Here is a 21,185-nt window from a genome sequence, read left to right on the forward strand (position 1 = left end):
GGACAGGGGGCTTATCATGCTGCCAAGGTTAGGAAACGAGTGAGAGAGCTCATCTGAGCCTGAGACCAAGAGGATAAAGTAATAACAAGACCAATAAGTCATTTATAGTCCATTCCACAGGTGTCCTACCCGATTTATTAGTAACTGTCATGTCTGTGCATTATAATTTGTTTTTAATGATTTGTGCTTGCTCTTGAACAATGTGGTATCAATGAGAGTCACAGGCTGTCTCAGTTGCACCCACTCTATTGTTTTCTCCTTCTGAAAGCAGAGGGTCTCAGACAGTTTACAGGGAAAAACAACCAACAAATTACTGTTTCATCTCAAATTTAAGATAGAAAAAAACACAGGTGTTTTGCACGCTGTGGACTGAGCATGTTACTTTACACCTGGATAACAGCACATTTAGTGGCTTCTTCATGCTGTAAAGTGCAAACAGAAGACATAATGCACTTGTATACATGTTTAATATTAAAGCCAGTAGCATCAGATCATAAGTCTTCATTATGGTTGCTGTACATTTCACTTTTACAGATTTATTTTTGACTTATAGGTGTTGTTGGTCAGATAAAGCTGCGCACTCGGACCCACTGATATTTGTCCATGTGAGTATTTGTGTGTGTGTTTATCCCAATGTACCCCATCATGCCCTCCACCCAGACCATTGACTCATCCTTTGGCCTGAGGCACTAATAATACCCCCATGTCTCTGCTGCTATTTTAAGCCTTGAAGGCCTGTAGGGTTGGGTGTGTGCATGAGCATGATTGGGGGGGGGGGGGGGGGGGGACTTTCTCCCTCTCACCGTTGCTCTGCCTCTCTCTACCTCTCTCACGGGGCAGCTGGGTGGGCTAAATTGGAACATGGACTAACACAAACATAGTTAGTAGGAGGGGGGGGGTGGCGCTCGGGCTTCCTACAGTTGCTCAGTGACACAAAAACGCTCACAAGGAAGAGAAGGATCCTGAGGCAAAATCTGGAGGTCGCCTTTTGTTTTCATACATCAAGGATTTTCCTGGAATCACTGATTCATTGTTGGGATTTAGCTTGAGTTTGGTTGGATTCGGTGTGTCACAGTGTGGCTCCAGACACATTTTGACGATCGTGAGTCTCAGTGTGAGGAGACTGGGTGGACATGAGGAGCAACAGATAGACAAGAACACACACATGCCATCAGAAGGTAAGCGGGAAAAGAAGGACAGTATGTTTTCGATGTAATCTATCAAATTCTACTGATCTGGTCTGCCACCACAGTGACCTGAGTGGGATCAGGTTGTCTGTAAATCAGGTAGTCAGGCAGTAATCCAGTAAATCACCCATTCATTCATTCAGTTGGTGATTAGATAGGAGCCTCTCTTGTCCTTTGGTCCTTGATCCAAATTCCAGCAACGTTGTGCCTTCATGGATTTGACAACCAGCTCTATTAATAGCTCTGATAAATCAGCCATTCATATGACCCGTTTGTTTTGAGCTCAAATAGACACCAAGATGATCTGCTTCCTTGCTCTCTTATATGATACATGCTGACCCATTTATTACTTTTAATTATCACTTCTCTTTCCACTACTTCCACTTCAGGAAGTAACCCACCGTATCCTCGTCACTATTAATCACCAACTTGATATTTGAAGTTTATATGAAAATAGAATGTAAGACAGGTGAATGAACCACAGCGCTGACAAAAAGCATCTTGAGTAAACGATGCAATGTCTCCTGTGAAGCTAGTGAGAAGTACTTAGACATGAAGTGCTTTTAAATCACCCAGTTCCTCCCTTTACTTTGCACGTTGGCCTTGGGATGGCTACAAATGACAATGGCACAAACATTAAAAAAAAAAAAAGAGACTCAAGTTATTTTGCATGTCTGATCTTTCAGTTACAAACTAGTCAATCATAGTCTATCGCCTGTGAAGTTACTCAGAGGGCAAAGTTTTTGCAAAACTGCATCATTGCTGGAAATATTTTGTGAATCTATACACAGGCCATTTGCATTTCTTGGTATCCGTTCAGTCAGACCAGGCTGGTGGTTAAACTCTGCTGCTCTATGTGTTGTTTACTGATGCAGGCTTTTGGCTTTTAGAAACTAATATTGTTGATTCATTCACTGGAAGGAAGGTGCTGACTAGTGGAGTAGTTGAACCGTCGAGCAGTCTATCTGTTCTTCCCTCAAGAGGAGGCGAGATGTCGAGGCCTCCGTCCTCCCAGACCACCCCTCAGTTCCACAGGGTCAGCGACAGAGACCTCACTGAGATCGAGCTCCATTCTGTGGACTCCATCAACGACCTCCACCGAACACACCATGAACACAGCCACAAAGGTACACACACACACACACACACACACACACACACACCATGAACCCAGCCACAGAGACACAAACACACACCATGAACACAGCCACAAAGGTACACACACACACCATGAACCCAGCCACACACACACAAACACACACAAAACAAAGTCACAAAGGTACACACACACACACACACACACACGCACACACACACACACACACACACACACACACACACACACACACACACACTGAACCCAGCCACAGAGACACAAACACACACCAAACACAGTCACAAAGGTACACACATGCCCTCTGAACACAGGCACGAAGATATGAACATACACACACTACAAAAACATAACCATGCTGCTACACACACAAACCTAACACAGCTACAAAGGTATGAACACACTCGCATTATGAATCAGCTGGAAAGGTACACACACACTGACACTGATGGACTCTCTTGTTTATGATTTCAGGGATGAGGCCTCCTCGTCCTGCTTACACGCCCACCTCGAATGGGAATCTCTACACATGTGACGTGACAGCTGTCAATCAAAGAGGCCATCCAGTCAGCAGCAAATGGCAAAGTCGTCTGCAGGATATGTTGACACCCAGTTCTTCGCGTGCCTATGCCATGGCCTGTGCTATTGTCACATTGCTTCTGCTAACAGTGTTTCTCATCTTCTACTTTCTGGGTGAGATATCATATTTCACTCATTGTCATGTGTTCGCCCTGATGTCTTTACATTTATCATGTTATTTGCAATTTTCCACTTTAATTTCTATTTCAAGCTACGTCATGCAATCATTATACATTTTTTTTTCTTTAACATCACTGTGAATTTAACACATTTTGCTTAGTGTAACCCAAGATGGACAAACTGAGTCTGATTTTATTCCTGTTTCTCCTCCAGTCCAGCAGGGCGGCGCCGTCCGGATGCTGACTGAGGCACTGAGGGAGAAAGAGGCCGCAGCCACAGAGCTGTCACTGCTGATCCAAGAACTGCAGGCACTGAGACACAACCTGACAGCCATGAGAGGAGGGACATGAGGAAGAGTTCCACAGAAGAATAAACATTTACATGTATACATACACGCAAAAACACTTTAAATATCACACAGGAGACGCTTTAAAGTACAGCAGAACTGTGTTTTACAGTGGAGTTTTTTCCTTGAAGAAGAAACATTTGTCAAAATGTTCTGTAAATGTCTGAGTTTCAAGATTAAGTGTAACTAACTGAACCGTGTTGTGAAGAGGTGGGAGATTTCTGAGAACTGTTCTGCTCTCTCCTGCCTGCTCACAATATGAAAAGGACTTTTGAAAGAACTCAGAGATCTTTTTTTGTTTTTCCTGTGACGGCACCGTTATTTAAGCAGATGAAATGAATGGAGGCAGTGTGTCTCATAACAATACATTGCGAATGTATGAATGAGCGGTTATAAACTGTTTCCACTGTGTCACACAAAGCTGTGTCACTTCTGTCCTGCCACTCATATTGTGTGGGTGGAGTCGGTGTTATTCAGTTAACACGGTGCACCTCTCACAGAGTAACATGTGGAACACCACAGTCAAAATGTGGTGGACTGACAAAAGCAAAACTGCCTTTGACCACAAACGCAACCCAATAAATGTGATAACAAAGACAAAACTCTTGTTTTGTTCTTTTTTGATTTTAGGACCAGCAACTACATTTTCTTAGAATCCGTGGTGGACTCAGGCTGTCTGAAGGGCATGCATGAGGGGAATTATGGTTAAGGTCAAACATGTCATGTGAGTATAACTGCCACTATCTAGACACTTAGAAGCAGTCCACGCAGGCGGCCTAGGGGAAACATTTCACCCTTTTTAAAAATACGCTGATAAATCCACATTCATACATTTATTTATCCAAAGTTATTTTTATTATGACAAGATGTGGAGGCCTCACATCTACAGAAATGTCCTCGGTCTTCCGTGAGCGCGGGCTGAAACACTTGGGTTACTTGTTCTTCTGCCTCTTTTCGTCCTTCCTCTCCCGACACTCCGGCCCGGTCCAGCCTGGGTAGCACTGGCACATGAAGTGCTTGTGTGAAGGTTTGCCACTGGAGCAGCCAGCGAGGAGGTTGAATTCATAAGGATCAGAGGTCATGGCTGCACTGGAGGAGACCATGTGACCAGAGCTGGGGCGTCGCCTGGCACAGCGCCCGTTGCTGTGGCAAAGCTGGAGGCTGCAGCGGTGTGTGTCAGACCTCAGCGACCGGACAAAGGGACCCAAGACAGTGTGTATGTAGTCTCTGAGAAGGATGCACTGATGCTAGGGGGGCAGGAGGGGAGAGGGTTACACACACAACACACACACACACACACACACACACACACGCACACACACATAACTCTCTCACAAACATAACACACCTTGGATTTGGCAAATTTCAGCTCTCCCCACAGCACAGCTCCAGCAGCTCCCAGCGCCGCACTCTCCCCCAGTGTGTGCACCAGGTCTGTCTGCACGTGGACACACACACACACACACACAAGATTTTTTTTTGTATATATTTGATCATGTTAAGTAGCTAATAAATTGCTATGTGTTTGCACGAGTGTGTATGTTTTTCTAAGCCGCAGTGAAGCCCACCTTATTAAGAAAGTTGAGAGTGTGTGTGAATGCTAGCCTGGCGTAGGGAAGGACGGGTGTGGCATGAGTACTGTTGCCATGGCGCCAAACTGATGCCACCCTCAAAGCCTCCAGCAGTCTGTGTCTGAGTGAAGGCGACACAAATGTCCATCAGTAACTCCTTTAACATCCTGCATTTAGCTGGACCTCAGATGAACGACAGATAAATGACAGTAGTTTTCATGACTGAAGCAGTTTAACGGGCGAACTTTTCTTCATGTTTCTTGGTTCTCTGTACCTGACCATCAGAGCTGCATCCATGGACCCTGCCAGCCTCTGGGGCAGGTAGATGCTGGGATACAGAGCCGTGGACTGACGCCACAGCCAGGACAGCTGGTTGTTTAGCTTTTTAGTGCCGCTGTGGCAGCGTCCTGTGTAGCTTTCATCTGATCACACATGTAAAACAAGAAAATCACAGGTCAGTTTGTGCTTTGTAGAGAGTGATCACTATAGGACACAACCCATCAACCAAACAGCTCAACGCACAGTAAGTGTTCCTACCTGTCTTTCTCTTGTGCTTATTAAGGCAGGCAGGAAATCCATAAAACCCCCACAGTCCACTGGGACGATCCCTGACTGCTGACTGCAGCGTCTCCTCCATGAACTTCCGGGCGCTCTCCTCAAACTGTTGCCTTGCCAATGATGTCCTGTCCTTGTCCGGCAGATCCGGTCTCTCCTGTCTCACCAGCAGCTTGGACAGCCTCCGATACTCCATCTTGGTTCCAAAGTTTCCCTTCCACAATGGCTGCCACTCTTCCCAATCGATGACGGCTAAACCACTGAAGTTTGGCTGCAACAAGCCAGATATCTGTGTCGCCGCGACGGAAAGGTGAGCTGAGAGGTCACCAAGCTGCGGTATGCCTCCGTTCACTTTCCTGCCATCTCGGGAGATGTATGGATACTTCCCCAGCCGGTCACGGTAGAAGATGGTCATTTTCTGGAAAACATGTTAACATTTCCCAATATGGGATTATTATCAGACTCCTTCAGATTGATGTTCAGACTGTTTGCTTTAGTCTCAGCATCCTCATTAACCTGTTTCTAACAGCAGCAGGCAACTGAATTCAGCTCTGATAAACACACTGATCACTCGCTTCCCAGCATCAGGCTGCACAGAGACAACATTAGTGACAGGCTAATGAGTGCAGCAAAGCACCTGCCAGCTAAAAAGCCAGATATTTGACTAATCGATCACCTGTCCCTGGAAGCGCTGCTGTCTGTTCTCCACGATGTCAAAGTCTCCCAGGTCCAGGTGGATATTGTAGCGTTTCTCACACTGGGCCGTGGGCATGTTCCACACCACCACGAAGGGCCGGTCCTCCAGGATGGGACCTGCTGCAGCCACAGCAGGCAGGGAGTCACGAGGGAGGACAAGCCCATGGGTGGAGGGGACAGGAGAGATGAAGAGGAGGAGGAGAAAGGGGAGAAGGAGGTGAGACAGCACCATGGCTGTTCACCCTCTGATGTGTCCTTCCTGACAGAAGACAGAAACAGGCTTGTGAGACTTATAGATGAGGCACTGGGAGACAGATGTTAAATAACCCCTAATTGGCTGTTTTGCACTCTGAGAAAACATAAAAAAGCTGATTATTAAAAATCCTGACAGTTAATAAAACAGAGCAATAAAGTCAAAGTAATATTTGATTCAAGTCTCTTTATTTTCAGAACATTTCACAATGCAAACATCAGATGTAATAAGAAGCATCATTTTCATCAACATAAGAAGTGTTGAATAAGACTTTAGTTCTGCAGCAGTTCAAGCTCGAGCTCAACATCACAGCATCACATAATTTAATAAAGCAGCAGATATAGAGAGGACCTGAGGAGCAGAGCTGCTCAAAGGGCAAGAGTAATTAAATTGGTTGTTGGATGAGCCAAAGTAGTTTTTTTTTCTAGATTCTCTTTCCTGAGCTTTCGCCAGCTTTGTCACAACTCTTAAAAGACCCCATCAAAACGTCTTTTAATACATATAATAACAATCCCCTTTGAATTTATGTCTGATTATCATTTAACTAGTTAAAAGTTCTTGAATCACATTTACTCCACATTTTAAACTCGGATTTGAAGTGTAAACTTTGCCACGTCAGCAGATGGATTTTAAAACAGTCTTCTCGTGTCAAACTCTGGACAGTCATCATTCTGCACAGTGACGGTTAAACATCCAACTAAAATAACAATAAACCAAACAGGCTATTGAACGGAGGGGACGTAAACAACTCTAGCATTTAATAAAAGTTCTGCTTTACATCCTGTTTTTAATTCTCATTGTGTTGGACATCATTTCTATTCCGGTCACTTCTTCAGTGGAGACACAGACACTGAAGTTCAGTTTAATGTGCAGTTTTATCTAAAGCAGCTATTTGGAAGTGAAAACAAGAGCTGAGTGACCTTCATCTTCTTCACTTCCAAAACACTCAAAAAGAATGACGGGCAAAACTATGACAATAAAAGGTTGACTGAAGTCCAGTGTGCTGCAGTTTTCACCTGATACGTTGTGATATTTGCTGGCCTTTACAGACTGTGCTTCAGAGAGACTGACTGTGGGGTAGCAGTGAAGTGTTTTCTGTATTTCTTTGGTTTACTAAATCATTTCTGTCTCCCACACCCCGTCCTCCCTCCATCACTCCTCTTCTGTGTGTGTTCTTCATATGTTTGCGCATATATTTCTGTCTTTCGATGTGTGCACACGTGAACATATGAGGGTATCCGATCGTGTGTTGGTCAAATGTCTTTGTGCATCCAATAGATGGGAACTCCTCGGGCGTCTCTGTAGGGGGTTTCAGTCAGAGTCTGAACTACAAGCTGCCCTGCAGACTGAGGCGGAGGAGGAGGTGGAGGAGGGCTGGAAGGAGGAGGAGTTAGTGGAGGAGGGATGGAAGGAGGAGGAGGAGGGATAGGAGGAGGAGGAGGGACAGATGGAGAAGGAGGGATAGAAGGAGGATGCGGTGGTGGAGGAACGGAGGTAAGAGGAGGTTGAGGAGGAGGAGGTAAACTGGAAGGTGGAGGTGACCCTGCAACACAAGCACCTCCTGGGTCCCTGCTCCCCGGTGGTACTTGAGCCTCCACCTTTGTCTGTTTCTGCGTGCTCGCCTCTTCATTCGGCATTCTGGAGAACCTCAAAAGCATCTCCATGGGAACAAACGCCGTCATGGCACCTGCGTTCTGCACTGGCGTGGACAGCACGTAGCCCAGGTGGGCGTAGAAATGCTGCTTATCGTGGGTGGTCAGGCACAGGCGCTTGAACCCTCTGCCTTTGGCGTAGCGCTCAGTCTCCTCCATCAGAGTCCGGCCGTAGCCCTTCCCTCGCTCCGCCTTGGACACGACCACCGACTCGACGAACAGGCTGCCGCTGTGACCTACGACCCGGGAGAGCCGGGCGTGGCCGAGCAGCCGCTCTGACTCTCTGTGGCCCTGCAGCAGAACCAGGCAGATGGGGAACTCTGGACAGGACTTCTGGAGGGAGTGAACCCGGGCGGCCTGGCTCCTCTGCCACTCGGAGTTGACCAGGTCAGCGCAGGGCACCAGCAGGTCCGGACGCCGGTGGACCGGAACCGCACGGATCTTCTCTGTTTGTTCAGAGTCTTTCTCAACATCCTGTGTCTGACTGTCTGAGGCTGAGATGGGGTGAAGATCAGCGTTCAGCTCACGTTCGCTCTCCGGTTTGGATTTTGCTGTCGTTAATGGTTCAGACCTGTGGTGATCAGGGTTTAACTAATGTCAGTCTTCATCAAATCCTACAGCAAAGCGTCAAATGTTACAAAACGGACATGTTAGAAAATGATCAATGTGCAGTTCCTCAATTTCATGGTTAGTCTGATCACATCACAGTATTACAAAACGATGTGTCGCCGGTGTCCTGACAGGTCCTGAGCTCAGGGCTGCTGTAAGAAGAGACACATGCAGGAGGACAAAAGTAGGGCGTTGATCTCCTCCTAATCTCTCTCCGCACTTCCTGTTAACGCTGCAAGCTTTACCGTCCGCCACACGGTTTCTGTAGCAGACTGTGATCAGATCGTTGGGACTTGTGTGCCTTGCTCATGGACAGTGTTCAGGCGTGGGTCAGTGGGGCTGGACACAGAATCTTTTTAAGATATCACCTGACCCTGAGAAAACCTATTAATGTATTGATTTAGGGAACAGCTTGGCCTCTCAGGCTAAAGGTTTTTTTTTTTTGCACCACTTGCAGTAAAGCTCTATCTACCCAAGGATGAGTCATTCTATCCGTCAAACAAAGCGTCCAATGAGAATTACAGGCCGACGAGGCTGTTTGCATGGCTCTGGTCCATGCGTGTGTTGGGAGGGACGTGTCTGCATCCACCTCTGCTCTGCACCAACAACAACAGCAGCCTCCTTCTGCTGGTAACCACAGCTATTGTTAGGACAGACGAAAAGTCACACCTTTCATGTTTGTCACACTGCATATTTTAACAGTGTGTGAACATGTCAGTGTGTGTGGTCAAATTTTGGCCGAGCAGAATGAGGTGCCTGACCTCTGCCCTGCACAAGCACGCTGATGACTGGACACAGGTAAGGATGTCTGAAGGCACTGTTTGTTGGGAGATTTTAATCACCTCTCACGCAGCACTAAAACATAGTCGTCCATCCTTTGCTTCACACTGTGACTGGTTACACAGATCCTGCTTCCTGTCCACAATGTAACCGCAACAGGTGGACACACTGAGAGGCTGACTGTGCTTACAGACGTCCATCACAATGAAGGAGATGATTCTAAAACAATGATAGTATTCATGGTCACTCACACACTGTACCCCTCACCCCTCATTATGTACCTGAGTTGTCTGAATGTTGTTCAATGGATGCCTCTTATAGAGCTTCTTGTACATTAATCGCTGAGTCATATGATGTTTTAATGCCATCATCATGAATGAGGAAGTCGCTCTAACACATCTTACCACACAATCTGTCGAGAAGGCTGAACTGCAATGCATCAGAAACACTCAGTCCACAAAGCACACTGCATTATTTCACTAATTATTTAGGCTAATCTGTGTGTTAGCCATCTATTCCTGCATATTTTTGTGATTCAATTCATAAAAACATAAACTGTGATGGATTCATCCTTCTGCCCCATATTCTCTTATGTTACTGATGACCATGATGACAATTTAAAGTTGGCATTTTGTAGCACCAAGCGAACCAACACATGGTAGTGCTGTGACAGTTTATACCATCATACATCACAAAGACGTCAATAACTCAAGTACAGTTCAAGAAGTTTTTGGTCACAAAGAGTCTAAAACTCTGTTTAGCCCTAAAGATCATCTCAAAGAGGCAGAGACAGAGTCAGGTAAACCTTCAAGATTTACAGCATCTATAAATGTTCACAGATGAAACAACACAAGCCTACAATGACTAGAACAAATGATGTGGTCCATTTTATGGGACCATGGGATTCATTTTGGTATTGCAGAAATAGAAAAAAAAAAACAAAAAAAAAAACAAAAAAAAACCCACACAGAAAGCTAAGAAATACTAACTCACCAAGAGAGAAGCTGAAGCCAAACGCCTGCCTGTCAAACAGCTGTGAACATGGTGCCGCCTGCTCAATGCAATTTCACATTCAAGCTAACAAAAAGGGATGTTACAAAGACGTAAGAGGAAACTGGTGGCTGACTGAACACTGAAGATAAAAAAAAAAAAATGTCAGCTTCATATGCTGCGTTTCCTTTGAACAACAATAAGGGATCCAAACTCTTCACATTTATCGCCAGTGACGTGAATTCATGGCACTTTGTTGGGAGGTTATGGGCTTTTTTTCACCGTCTGACTCAGCAAAGCATGAGTATTCAGCCATTATTAATTTCATCATTTCCACCTGTACAGTTCCCTCTGTGATGTCAAAATGTTTATTATGAAAAGGGCCCTGTCAGCTTCCACTGTATTTAAGGGCTCTTGAGCAAGGCACCGACTCTCACATTCTTGTGAGGCAGCGTTTAGCTCCAATGGGATTTAAAAACAAAGTGATTTTCTAGCATATAACATCGATTCACTGCTGTGTGTACGGGACTTGATCAATTAAATAGAGGAGAGGTCCCATACAGCTTACTGAGGCAGGTATGTCGGGGAGGTGGGTCAGACCTCCATTTTCAAGCTTCAGTAGCTGTTTCATTGCTCGTTTGTAGCTGGAACATGGCTTATTCTGTTTAAAGAAAATGTAATTTCTTATGGATAAAAATAAGATGTGAGGTAATGAAGTGCTTCCTCCAGGCTTCAGAGCAGCCAACCTTTCCACCGACTAAAGCTGAAACGAGCCAAAGATGAAATGTGTCATGAGAGAAGTCACATTTCGTTTTCGTCTTAGAGAAAATGTATTTCCAGCTCATGTCTCTTCGTTGAAACATCTTCATGTCTTTCCCGGGAGCGTCGCGTAATTGTCTTTCGACAAGGTGACTGTATTTCGGCATTCAAAACATGACACTCAGTGAAAATATGTTTTGTTGTCGGCCGTATTTTGCACATGCGTACTATGACGATGGCGGAAGCGATTTACAGCTAACAAGCTGCGATTTATGCAAGTTATTTAACTAAAAATACTTTTCTGCCGACACCAATATTCCTGGTCCACATTCAATCAGGCAGCATCATTTTACAGGGTGTTATTTTGTGTGTAAGTATTTCTAATGAAAGGACATCAGTTATACTCTTGATCCAGCAGATCTTTGCAACCTCTGCACGCCAGTAAATCTGATCACGGTTTGTACACATCTTCATTTTTAACGTTTGTCCCTGACCAGCACGCAAGCACGGCAGTCAGGCGGGCAGTAAAATGAAGACATGGTATATTTTAACTTGGTTTGCGGTGCTTTCTCCATCTGACAGCAGCGGCCGTAGGTGCACTGTGGTCGTGGTCGGTGTGAATATGAACTATCAAACTGTCTTCTTCATAGTTTACTCGTACGTGAACTCCTGCGCCTCCTTTACGAGCAACATTTGGACCCCCGCACGCATCGACAGCCGTACTTGTAAACTATTTTGCCCCCCTCCCTTTTTAGCATCAACCTCCATGTAAGGTAAGACCAAGTCGGTCCTGCACGCGACCCACCTCACGCGCTGACTTTCATCATTAGACGTGCATTCAGTACAGGGACATTTGTTAGCTAATCGGAGGAACCACACGTTTTCTGGTCATTCGCGAATCAAACTACATTCTCGGTCGTTTCTCACCACTCGTTACCTACATTTTCAGTCTCGCGGTTCGCCGCCGGTGCTCGTGCTCCTCTGTGACCCACCGCTGATCTATGGTCAGATTTAAATCTACCAACGCGGGACAACAGCTGATAACTGTCAAATAGTATCTGCTCCACGATCAGTCCCTAACCGTGAATATGCCTCACCTCCTGTAGGGAGGAAATGTTCCGGTTGATTTTCTCTCTGCTCTAAGCGGCCATGTCTGCCACCCTGCGGAGGGGAGTGTTATTACACAACAACGCAAGATGAAGCTACAGACCTGCTGGAAGTGTCCAATAAATTACTAGTCTGGACTTTATTACAGTACAGCAAATACTTTCTGTAGTTCTGCTCCAGTAGTTGCAAATGACATGAGCAAACAGTGGGAAACTGCCTCAACAAACAGCACACTGACATCGTACTAGACACTGAAACGCATCCAACAGGATATTTGCTTTAAGGTAAACTGTTGCATCACAGATCAGCACTCAGTTCAATCATCACCTCCGACAGGCAGACAACACTGAAAGTTATGTGCTTACCAATGTGTATTTACTGCAAGGCTGTTGTATTGCAACATAAAGCGTTTTGCCGTCCCTCACGTACAAGTGAACCATCAAAATGTTTTACCACATTTCACACACTGAAATCATCAGAAATTCAACAGAGGCAAGATTTTTAACAAAATGTTTGCTTTATTTTCTTTTTTTTTTTAAATCCAGGACAACTCATTCAAGGATAATCAAGGAGAAATAAGCACTACTGTTTTTATTAGAATTTTTTTGTCTGTTTTTACATTTTGTCAGAGATGGATGGTGAATTTTATCAGAACTGGTCAAAGTAAAACAAAAAATAATAAATGAATATATAATAACAATACATTAATAATTAATTCAATACAATGAAGTGTGGCGTCAATGATAGAATAACAATGGCCCAGAAAACGTAGGGTTGTTATTGTTTTCACTGCTTCTTCTGTGGTACTGCAATAATCACCAGCACTAACTCAACTCAACTCAATCAACAACAGTAGAGGAAGAAATGGAGCGCGCCCACAAAGTTCTGCACCCCGGCCTCCCAAAGAGGAAACACTTTTTGTATTTAAATAATATTTTATCAAAGCTTCTGTTTTTTATCTTCATAAAATGTTTCTAAAACTTATTTGTCTTTAAACTTCTCTCTCTCTCTTTTTTTTGTTTTTGCATTTTTCATTCATTTTCCTTTTCAGAGATTTTTAAAGTTTTTCGTCTCCATTTTACCACAATGTGTCCGTTTTTGCAAGTGTGGTAACCTATGTGTTTTTGAGCATCTGTACCCCTGTGTGTCTGTGTATGTGTGTGTGTGTGTGTATGTTGATGTGTCCTTTACTGAGGCTTGTTGGAACAACTTTGAGTTGTTTAAGTGCTCACGTGAATGCAAAGCCTGCACAAACAAAGCATGACGGTGTGTTTTTAAACATGTGTATGGAGTGTGAAAGTATGTGTGTGAATATTTTATGTCCTCACACTGCGTTCCCTGCGTTAAGGTCACTGCAGTAAAGACATTCATACTGAGAGGTCGACGCTGGCTCAGTCCACGAGGTGTGTGGCCTCTAGCTAGCTCTGTGTTTGTGTGGGTGTGCATCTACGAAGTGAGCTTATCAAGGAGTGTGTTGAGCTAGTATGTGCACGAGGGTGAGCAGACTAATTGAAGTGGGCGTCTCTCAGTGCCTACATTGGTGTCAGTGTACATGTATGAGTGTGTGTTCGTACTCTGTGGGCATTTATGTACTTGCAGCTGAGCCAATTGTGTTTGCATGGCCTGTGTGAAGCTTACTACGACTCTGTGTAGCCACTGCATGATGTGAGAGAGGACGATGTGTGTGTGTGTGTGTGTGTGTGTGTGTGTGTGCGTGTGTGTGTGTGTGTAGTAGAAGGCACGGAGGGTGGTGTGGGAGGCTCAGTCTCTCAGGTCCATGCTGGAACCAAACAGGGCCACCAGCTGCTCCTCATAGTGGGCGATGTTCCTCTTCATGATCTCCTTACAGGAGCCCAGGAGGCGCTCAAACGCCTGCACGTCTATTACTGAGAGAGAGAGAGACAGAGAGAGAGTCATTAGGGCATCAGGTGTGTCTTTGTGGAGTCATCTCAGTTGCTTAAACAATCCACTGGGCTCATTCTCAATCCAACACATCCTCATCTGTCAGGATGAGCTCAGGTTTTTACTCTATGAGCATCAGAACATTGCAGCCATGGAGTCAACAATGAGATGTTTTCAACGGGAGAGGATTTTTTTTTTTTATTTGTGCTTAGAAACTTGTTTGGCACAGGTAGAAAGGCACTCCTGATCCCATCTTAAATGTTCTTACAGGGCCCTGGAGGACCCTTGAAGTCCTGCTCATCTTTTCCAGCCTTTAACAGAAAAGGCGGAATGACAAGAGTACAACAGACAGCATCGGCTGCTGCAGTACGGGTGAGGGACACTTTTCTCTGCTTCGAAGCCGATCAGCTGTTCAAGTCAGGCTGTTGTACTGTGAGTACAGTAAACAGAGAGCACAGCGAAAGACAGGTGAGTGAGAATACTGACAGTGTGTGCGTGGCTAATATTGAGAGCACAAAGAGTGACTGACACTACAGCAACTGTGAAAAAATAACCCACGTGAATAAACAAACATAAGCTGTGCAATTAGAGCTATTAAAAAAAACTTTCACGACAGAGACGAGAGGCGACAGAGAAGCACGAGCAGCTACTAAAAATCCTGTGTTCATTTCCAAAAAGAGAAGAGCTGCTCATATCACTGCAGAGCCTGAATGAGTGCGCCCACTTTAAAAGCAAAAATAATTACTGAATGGCCTTTAAATCAACAAAGAAATAAAAGGCGATGACAGACAAAATGAAGACCAATCATGAATTAAACCAAACTCAAATGCCACTTGCCATCTCACCACACGCTGCTTCTAACAATTCAATCTGTGGAAAATGAATGCCACAGACACTGCTGTAAGGTTGAGTGCTTCAAATGTCACTTATTAACTTGCTTTTAATCTCACATAAAGTTTGAATCTATTAGAGTCGGTCGTGAAAGAGTCGGCTCCTCAAAGTGAACGCTGGGAGCTGGCTACCGCAAGAGAGCCTATTTTGTCTTTTTCTCTTTTTCTGTAAATGAAGACAGAATAATAGGATGATCTTGTCGCCGTGCTGCTCGGCCACCTGCAGCTCATACACTGACTGAACGCTGTGGATGTGTGTGTAACCAATCATGCATGATGACAGACAGAGGTCAAACCATCAGGTTAAAAGCAGACAGGGAGGCTGGTGGTCTACAGTTCAGAGGGACTGTAGCTGCTCTGTGTTGTTTTCTCTTTGATTTGTTCATTTCATTTAGCAGCTTAAACACTGGCCTGACACTTCAGGCCTATCAGCTTGCCAAGCCAAGCACACTGATTCTTTTGTACGTTGCGCCGGTAGCCCTCAAACGCACAACTGTGCACGTCTCGCCACGAGGCACTAGACAACTGAGAGGACGCAAAAAGTGAAGTTCACACATGTGACATGAAATTTTAATGGTGTGGTGTCTTAGTTTGAATGGAATCCAAATCTTATACTAGTGATTATTTTGCAGAAACACCTACCAGCCACCGCCCCCTTAAAAAGATCAAAAAGAATGATGAGCCGTTCTTTTGAACAGCTCTCTGAAACAGAGCCATAAGATCTGTCTCCCTTCAAAGAGCCATTATTCCCTTCAATATAAACTACACACCAGGGATTTGCTGAATCCTCTAAATTACAGCTTCATAAAGAACTTGGCATGCCCAGTCCTTGAACATAAATTAGCTGAAAGGAACACACATTATAAAAACTTGTCATAGAGCAAAAAGAAAACAAAAGCAATATAATCAATCTAATGTTGAAACAAAGCTACTTTGTGTGCAGCATTAACATCGATGCTGACAAACGCCTTTAACAAGTGTGTCGGAGTGCATTCCGTCTTACCCAAACACTTGACATCGCCCACTGCGTAGGCTGAGGCGGCCCGGGGCTTGTTGGTGACCAAGGCCAGCTCCCCAAAGTAATGACCTCTGCTACAGCGCGTTATCTCCACCTCCGCATTGTCTGCATGGTCTGCCTTCGTCTGCGTGGAGGAGAAGAGAGGAGAGGAGAGGATTAAAGGTTAGGAATCACAGAGCGCCCTGTTTTTTTTTCCTGCCCCCACCAAGAAGTACTCAGCGGCTGAGCAGACACTTGTGATTCCCACTGTTGCTAGGCAAAACCAGGAAACACTGGTGGTTTTGATTGGGGAGTGTGGGTTGTCACTGTCTAAATGCTCTGCACAGAAACAGCCTGGGAGATGGACACACTCAGCTTTTACACATGTGCATATTCCCATCAATGAAAGCATTTTTGAAAATTCATCAGCCTCTGAGAGTGGCTGAATCTTTACATTCATGTGATCTGGCCTTCATTCTTTTAAGCAGCTGGGTCTTTGCATGACAGCCAGCCGAGGGGTGACTGCTGGAAACACGTTGAAAAGACATGAAGGAGAGTGTGTTCACCCACAGGGGCCTCTGAGGGGTGCAAGGTGAAACAAGTTCAACCTCACAGCAAGAAAGGGCTGAAAAAGAGAAATGAAGAAGACGAGGAGTATCTTACTTTACTCTTCATCATGATCTTGACCTCCCCAGATTCTACAATATAGAAGCAGTCCGCCTTGTCTCCCTGAGGAGGAAGAAAACAGTCAACTTGTGAATACATTTGAAATGAGTTACGTGCTGCATTTGTATGATGAAATCCTAAAACATTCCACAGTTAGAGTCCCGCTCTGCCCACACGAAACCAGCTGTATCCATGTCTTACCTGTGTGATGATACGCTCGCCATCTGAGAACTGCTTCGCTCCTAATACATCCACTATCTTCATCCTTTCTGTGGCCTGGACAGAAAAGGGTGGCAGAGGGAATGGTTTCACTGACTCCACATGCAGAGCATGAATGACTATATCCATTTATCAGTCTCTTCATTTTCTCTACTGTGTTCTCACTTGGACCACTGACCACATGTTCTGTACATTTAAAGATTAGTGATGGAAAAAAAGGGCAGGTAACTGTTCCTAAAAACAGTGCTGAGTGCTGTTAGCTGGAAGGCTAGCTCCACAGGTGATGCTGTGTAAGTGGAAGGTAGACTGTGAAGGAGAGGGGGAGGCAAAGAGCTAAAAACTGCTGGAGACAGTGAGAGGAGTTTCTAAAAAAGACCAACTAAAACTCGACTAAACTCACCTCCAGTGATTTGAGTAAGGGCACAGACTCAATGAAACACTCGTACATCCTCCTCTTCTTGGCATTGTTCTTCACAATGAGTCTACGAAAAGTGGCACGGTCCTAGGGAAAACAAACAGGAGTGAACAAACACCTCCTGGAGGCAGATTCTGTTGCTGGTCGTCCTCTGCTCGGCCACAGGGAGGAGCTGCAGCAGCATAAACCATCAGAGCAGAGCACCGGCTCCATTCATAGATAACAGAGCTCCATTCTTAACATGTTTGTGCATCCCAGCTCAAAGTACAGTGTTGGGTAAGAGAAACTGTACTTAACATGCTCAAAATACAATCGTTAGAGACAACAAGAGCTGAAAACTGACCTTTTAAGTTTTAACAAAGGTGACACTGTAGGTAGTACTGGTTTAAATGTGACTTTGACAAAAACGGCTCCAGAGTGTTTTTACATTAACTCCCAATGATTCTAAAACACTGTAACATAACACACACGCGTGACACACATCCCATCCCATTGTCTATATGCATATTCTTACCAGTCCCCATAGTGCCCCCTCCTGGGTGGCAACAATGGTGGCGGCACGTGGCGTGTTGTACATGAGTGCCAGCTCCCCGAAGCTGCCCTTATTGTTATACTGACCCACGCATGTTCCCGTTACCACGATGTCATACACACCCCTGCAGAGAGAAGAGAGGGAGAGTTAGGGAAAGAGAAAAACAAACAGCAAACACAGGAAAGAGAAAAGACAGAAATTCATAAACCAGAATGACTTTGATCTATTTAACGGCAGCAAAAGCTGAGAGCTGCTCAGTGTTTTGTTTATTGACTGGTTAAAACAGACGTCGAATAACAGATTATGTGTAGCCTCTGGCAGGACCCTGCTGTAGTTTGGTCCACTGGGTGAGTAAATCATTGACTGTTTGTGTGGGTGCAATGTGTCTATAGTGGAGTTCAAATAGATGTTTTTCACACAAGTTCTCAATTGTAACAATATGTAATGGTTGGAGAAATGTAACTTCTCTGAAACACTGCTGTATATCTGTATGTACAGTATCAAAAATGTTTGGTAATGGTTTTTCTGACAGACAGCAACACTTCAGCAGAGAGGCTCTGTCTCCCCCCCTCTCTCCCTCTCTCTCTCTATGAGGATTAAACTTGCAGAAGGTAATTTGCAACGATGTTGCTCGCCAGGATTAACCAGTCATTTTGTAAGATAGCCTGTCCTCCCATTGGTTGCGTAGTCGGGCTAAAACCCTTGTCACTGTTTGAGTATTAACTTAGTTTGACTGGATTAACATGACGATGGGAACGATGATCACTCGTGTCTTTGCCTACCTGACAGCAAAGTGACACGATCCACCCACTGTTTGAAATACGAAGAAAGTAAAGTAAGCAGGAGTGAAAGCTGAAGTCATTGATCCATTTCACAAAATAAATCTGCTTGAGCCAAGACCAATCAGAACTGAGGACAACAATGATCCTCTTCACATCGCCGCTCCTGCTGTACATTTACTCCTCATCCCTGAGGGTTTCTGAGTGATTTCCAGCTACTTCCTGTCTTCAAGGCTCCAGCGCGGGATTGTTAAGGCTTTGTTTTTGAAGAGTGCACCATACCATATAGTAGCACATGGGCCAGCACAGTTAAAGTTTGCTGTTTTGAGTTGCTAACAAAAGACAACCAGGTCTGTTCAAGTTAACGGCTAACATCATGATTTGATAACTGGAATGCATACATGAGGTTCAATTACACTACAAATAGTTCAACTAGGAAACATTTAAACAATGTGTTCCTCTGTCACGTTTCCTGCTTTTCTTTTTTGGTTTCTGTTTATCCCGCCATCTCTGCGTGTGTCCATGCTCACACTCCACCCTGCTGGTGACATTAGCTCCCACCTACGCTTTTTACAGGCCAGGGAAAACCCCAGGATAGTATATGACCAGGCAGGCGTGCTGCTCTTAAAGGTCATCGCATGTCTCTTGTACCATGAGCACACTGTGTATGACAGTGTGTATGTAGATGGAGAGATAGCACACGAGTGGAACCAAACCGCTGTGCTGTACTGATATGTGCCATACCAAGAATGAATAGAGACCAGGGTGGTGCAAACAATGACCAACCACCAGGCAAACACTGGCAGGTCTGTTCTCTCTTTGGAGGCAGAGGTTAAAAACTGCCATCTCATGATCTTTTTCTATGCCAAGTAATCAAGGGTACCCAAACTTTTTGTATGTACAAATATGCAGTATACAGTGCACTGTCCACTGCAGTCTCACAGATGATCCAAGTTGTCTCCATTGTTTAAAAATTTTGAATTCAACCTACAATGTTTTCATTTCACCCTTTTGCACTACAAGGATCTGAGAATGTTATTATAGCAATTAACTCAACCGCCTGCAGCTTGACACATAATTATAGTTTTTCAGTCAAAATGTGTTATTCATCACATCAAGTACCACCCCGATTGTCCCCAAAGTTGACACAGTGTGTAAAACAAACAAAACAGAGTCTGACATATAGATGGGACAGGAGCAACTAAAGGCTGGGAAGGTTGTGTAATGCTCCAAAAACTCCTGTTTGGATCATTCCACTGGTAAACAGGTTCATTGGTAAGAGGTGATAGTATCATGATTGGGTATGAAAGGGGCATCCTGGAATGGCTCATAAGCGAAGATAAAGCAAGGTTCACCACTTCGTGAACACATGATTGTACAAAGGACATTACTACATGGACTCGGGAACACTTCTGTTGTTGGTAAACAGTTCATTGGAAGATTATTGCATTCTGTTTTTATTTACATGTTACAGTGTCCCATCTCTTTTGGAATCAGGTTGTACAATGAGGAGACACATTTCAATGGTCCTACAACCCTAACACTGTATTCCAACCCAGGTAACATAACCTGTCCTGCAAAGGCCTGTGTACAAAGCAGCAGTTGACATTTGCAATATGGCAGGAAATTTACACACAGCCCTCATAGATACTGTACATGGACACAGACATACACAACACCCAAGTCATAAATCGTGCAGTGTTAACAGAAGTGTTAAGACCAGCAAAATGGCCGCACTGTTGCAAGATGTTTACAACAGTGGCCCTCGCTATTATTCCACTATTATTTATTGCATTCAACTATAACAGCCTTGTAATTAAGAGACATATCTTTTTAAATGTTGCTGACACTGTCAGATTCACCTGTATGATATATATATGATATATATTTTAGACAGCAGTTGTTTCCAATATCTTTCCTCCTCTCCATATATGTAAATATTTTCCATACAATGTGGTTTTATACATTTCGACCACAAATGTACAGCCTCAAACAAACAACATACATACAAACAAACACAAGTGTAGAATTCAGTGTAATAATACGTCTGTTTCAAGCAAGCAACACATGCACAGAGCCCACATCCTCCCCTTTCTGTAGTAGCTTTACTGTAAAACACAGTCTGTATCCTTTCTGTCATCTAAGCCCGCTAAAACAAACTGGAAGTATTTAAGTAAACAAATTCATCCAAATGTAATGACCCAACATGAGCATGCCTCCTACCTCTCTATGACGTAGAAGTTGTCTCCATCATCTCCCTGGTCGATGACGTGCTCCTGGGGCTGAACCCTTAACTCAAACATGGCGTCCAGCACCTCTGAAAACTGCTCCTGGATGGGGGGATGAGAGGAAGGACATCATATATGGCTGACATTGAGGAACAAGGAGCAACAGTAGAAAGGTGTATGTGGAGTTCAACCAGCAGCTCAAAATGGCATCTAGCTCATGTGAGCGTTGCTCCTGAAGG

General features: G+C 44.5%; 3 protein-coding genes across 5 annotated transcripts in view; 1 reads left to right on the forward strand and 2 right to left on the reverse strand.

Annotated features, from left to right (window-relative positions):
• Window positions 1-801: 801 nt before the first annotated feature.
• LOC143327557 (uncharacterized) lies at window positions 802-3,935 on the forward strand. Of its 2 annotated transcripts, none has more exons than XM_076741976.1 (4): window positions 802-1,178; window positions 2,109-2,314; window positions 2,776-2,994; window positions 3,214-3,935. In XM_076741976.1, the coding sequence occupies exons 2-4, from the start codon at window positions 2,179-2,181 to the stop codon at window positions 3,348-3,350; spliced, it is 492 nt and encodes a 163-aa protein (XP_076598091.1). In that variant the 5' UTR covers window positions 802-1,178; window positions 2,109-2,178; the 3' UTR covers window positions 3,351-3,935. The 2 variants fall into 2 exon arrangements, with proteins under 2 accessions (XP_076598091.1, XP_076598090.1); XM_076741975.1 differs by having other exon boundaries at window positions 849-1,178; window positions 2,171-2,314; window positions 3,214-3,350.
• A 71-nt stretch (window positions 3,936-4,006) lies between these two features.
• On the reverse strand, window positions 4,007-12,257 carry hyal3 (hyaluronidase 3). 2 transcript variants are annotated; one of them, XM_076741974.1, is made up of 7 exons: window positions 12,153-12,257; window positions 6,149-6,427; window positions 5,455-5,890; window positions 5,192-5,339; window positions 4,915-5,038; window positions 4,695-4,784; window positions 4,007-4,593 (listed from the first exon to the last, which is right to left on the reverse strand). In XM_076741974.1, exons 2-7 carry the CDS (start codon window positions 6,398-6,400, stop codon window positions 4,279-4,281), a joined length of 1,365 nt encoding a protein of 454 aa, XP_076598089.1. In that variant the 5' UTR covers window positions 6,401-6,427; window positions 12,153-12,257; the 3' UTR covers window positions 4,007-4,278. The 2 variants fall into 2 exon arrangements, with proteins under 2 accessions (XP_076598089.1, XP_076598087.1); XM_076741972.1 differs by lacking the exon at window positions 12,153-12,257 and adding an exon at window positions 10,456-12,145.
• A 559-nt stretch (window positions 12,258-12,816) lies between these two features.
• The window catches only part of prkar2aa (protein kinase, cAMP-dependent, regulatory, type II, alpha A), a 44,876-nt gene continuing 36,507 nt past the window's right edge, over window positions 12,817-21,185 (reverse strand). Inside the window, exons 5-11 of the mRNA XM_076740468.1 lie at window positions 20,942-21,048; window positions 17,922-18,063; window positions 17,393-17,494; window positions 16,975-17,049; window positions 16,771-16,836; window positions 16,114-16,252; window positions 12,817-14,204 (exon numbers count right to left, since the gene is read on the reverse strand). Coding sequence (XP_076596583.1) covers window positions 14,080-14,204; window positions 16,114-16,252; window positions 16,771-16,836; window positions 16,975-17,049; window positions 17,393-17,494; window positions 17,922-18,063; window positions 20,942-21,048 — 756 coding nt within the window. The 3' untranslated portion in view covers window positions 12,817-14,079. The remainder of the gene's footprint in view (window positions 14,205-16,113; window positions 16,253-16,770; window positions 16,837-16,974; window positions 17,050-17,392; window positions 17,495-17,921; window positions 18,064-20,941; window positions 21,049-21,185) is intronic.

This window comes from Chaetodon auriga, chromosome 10, assembly GCF_051107435.1.
Source record: "Chaetodon auriga isolate fChaAug3 chromosome 10, fChaAug3.hap1, whole genome shotgun sequence".
Taxonomy (NCBI): domain Eukaryota; kingdom Metazoa; phylum Chordata; class Actinopteri; order Chaetodontiformes; family Chaetodontidae; genus Chaetodon; species Chaetodon auriga.

Coding starts and splice junctions, on each gene's coding strand:
- LOC143327557 (XM_076741975.1), top strand. Junction 2,315..2,775: donor CCATGAACACAGCCACAAAG/GTACACACACAC, acceptor TTATGATTTCAG/GGATGAGGCCTCCTCGTCCT. Junction 2,995..3,213: donor TCTCATCTTCTACTTTCTGG/GTGAGATATCAT, acceptor TTTCTCCTCCAG/TCCAGCAGGGCGGCGCCGTC.
- hyal3 (XM_076741974.1), bottom strand. CDS start 6,400: ATGGTGCTGTCTCACCTCCTTCTCCCCTTTCTCCTCCTCCTCTTCATC. Junction 5,891..6,148: donor AGCAGCGCTTCCAGGGACAG/GTGATCGATTAG, acceptor CATGTTTTCCAG/AAAATGACCATCTTCTACCG. Junction 4,594..4,694: donor TGAAATTTGCCAAATCCAAG/GTGTGTTATGTT, acceptor CTGCCCCCCTAG/CATCAGTGCATCCTTCTCAG.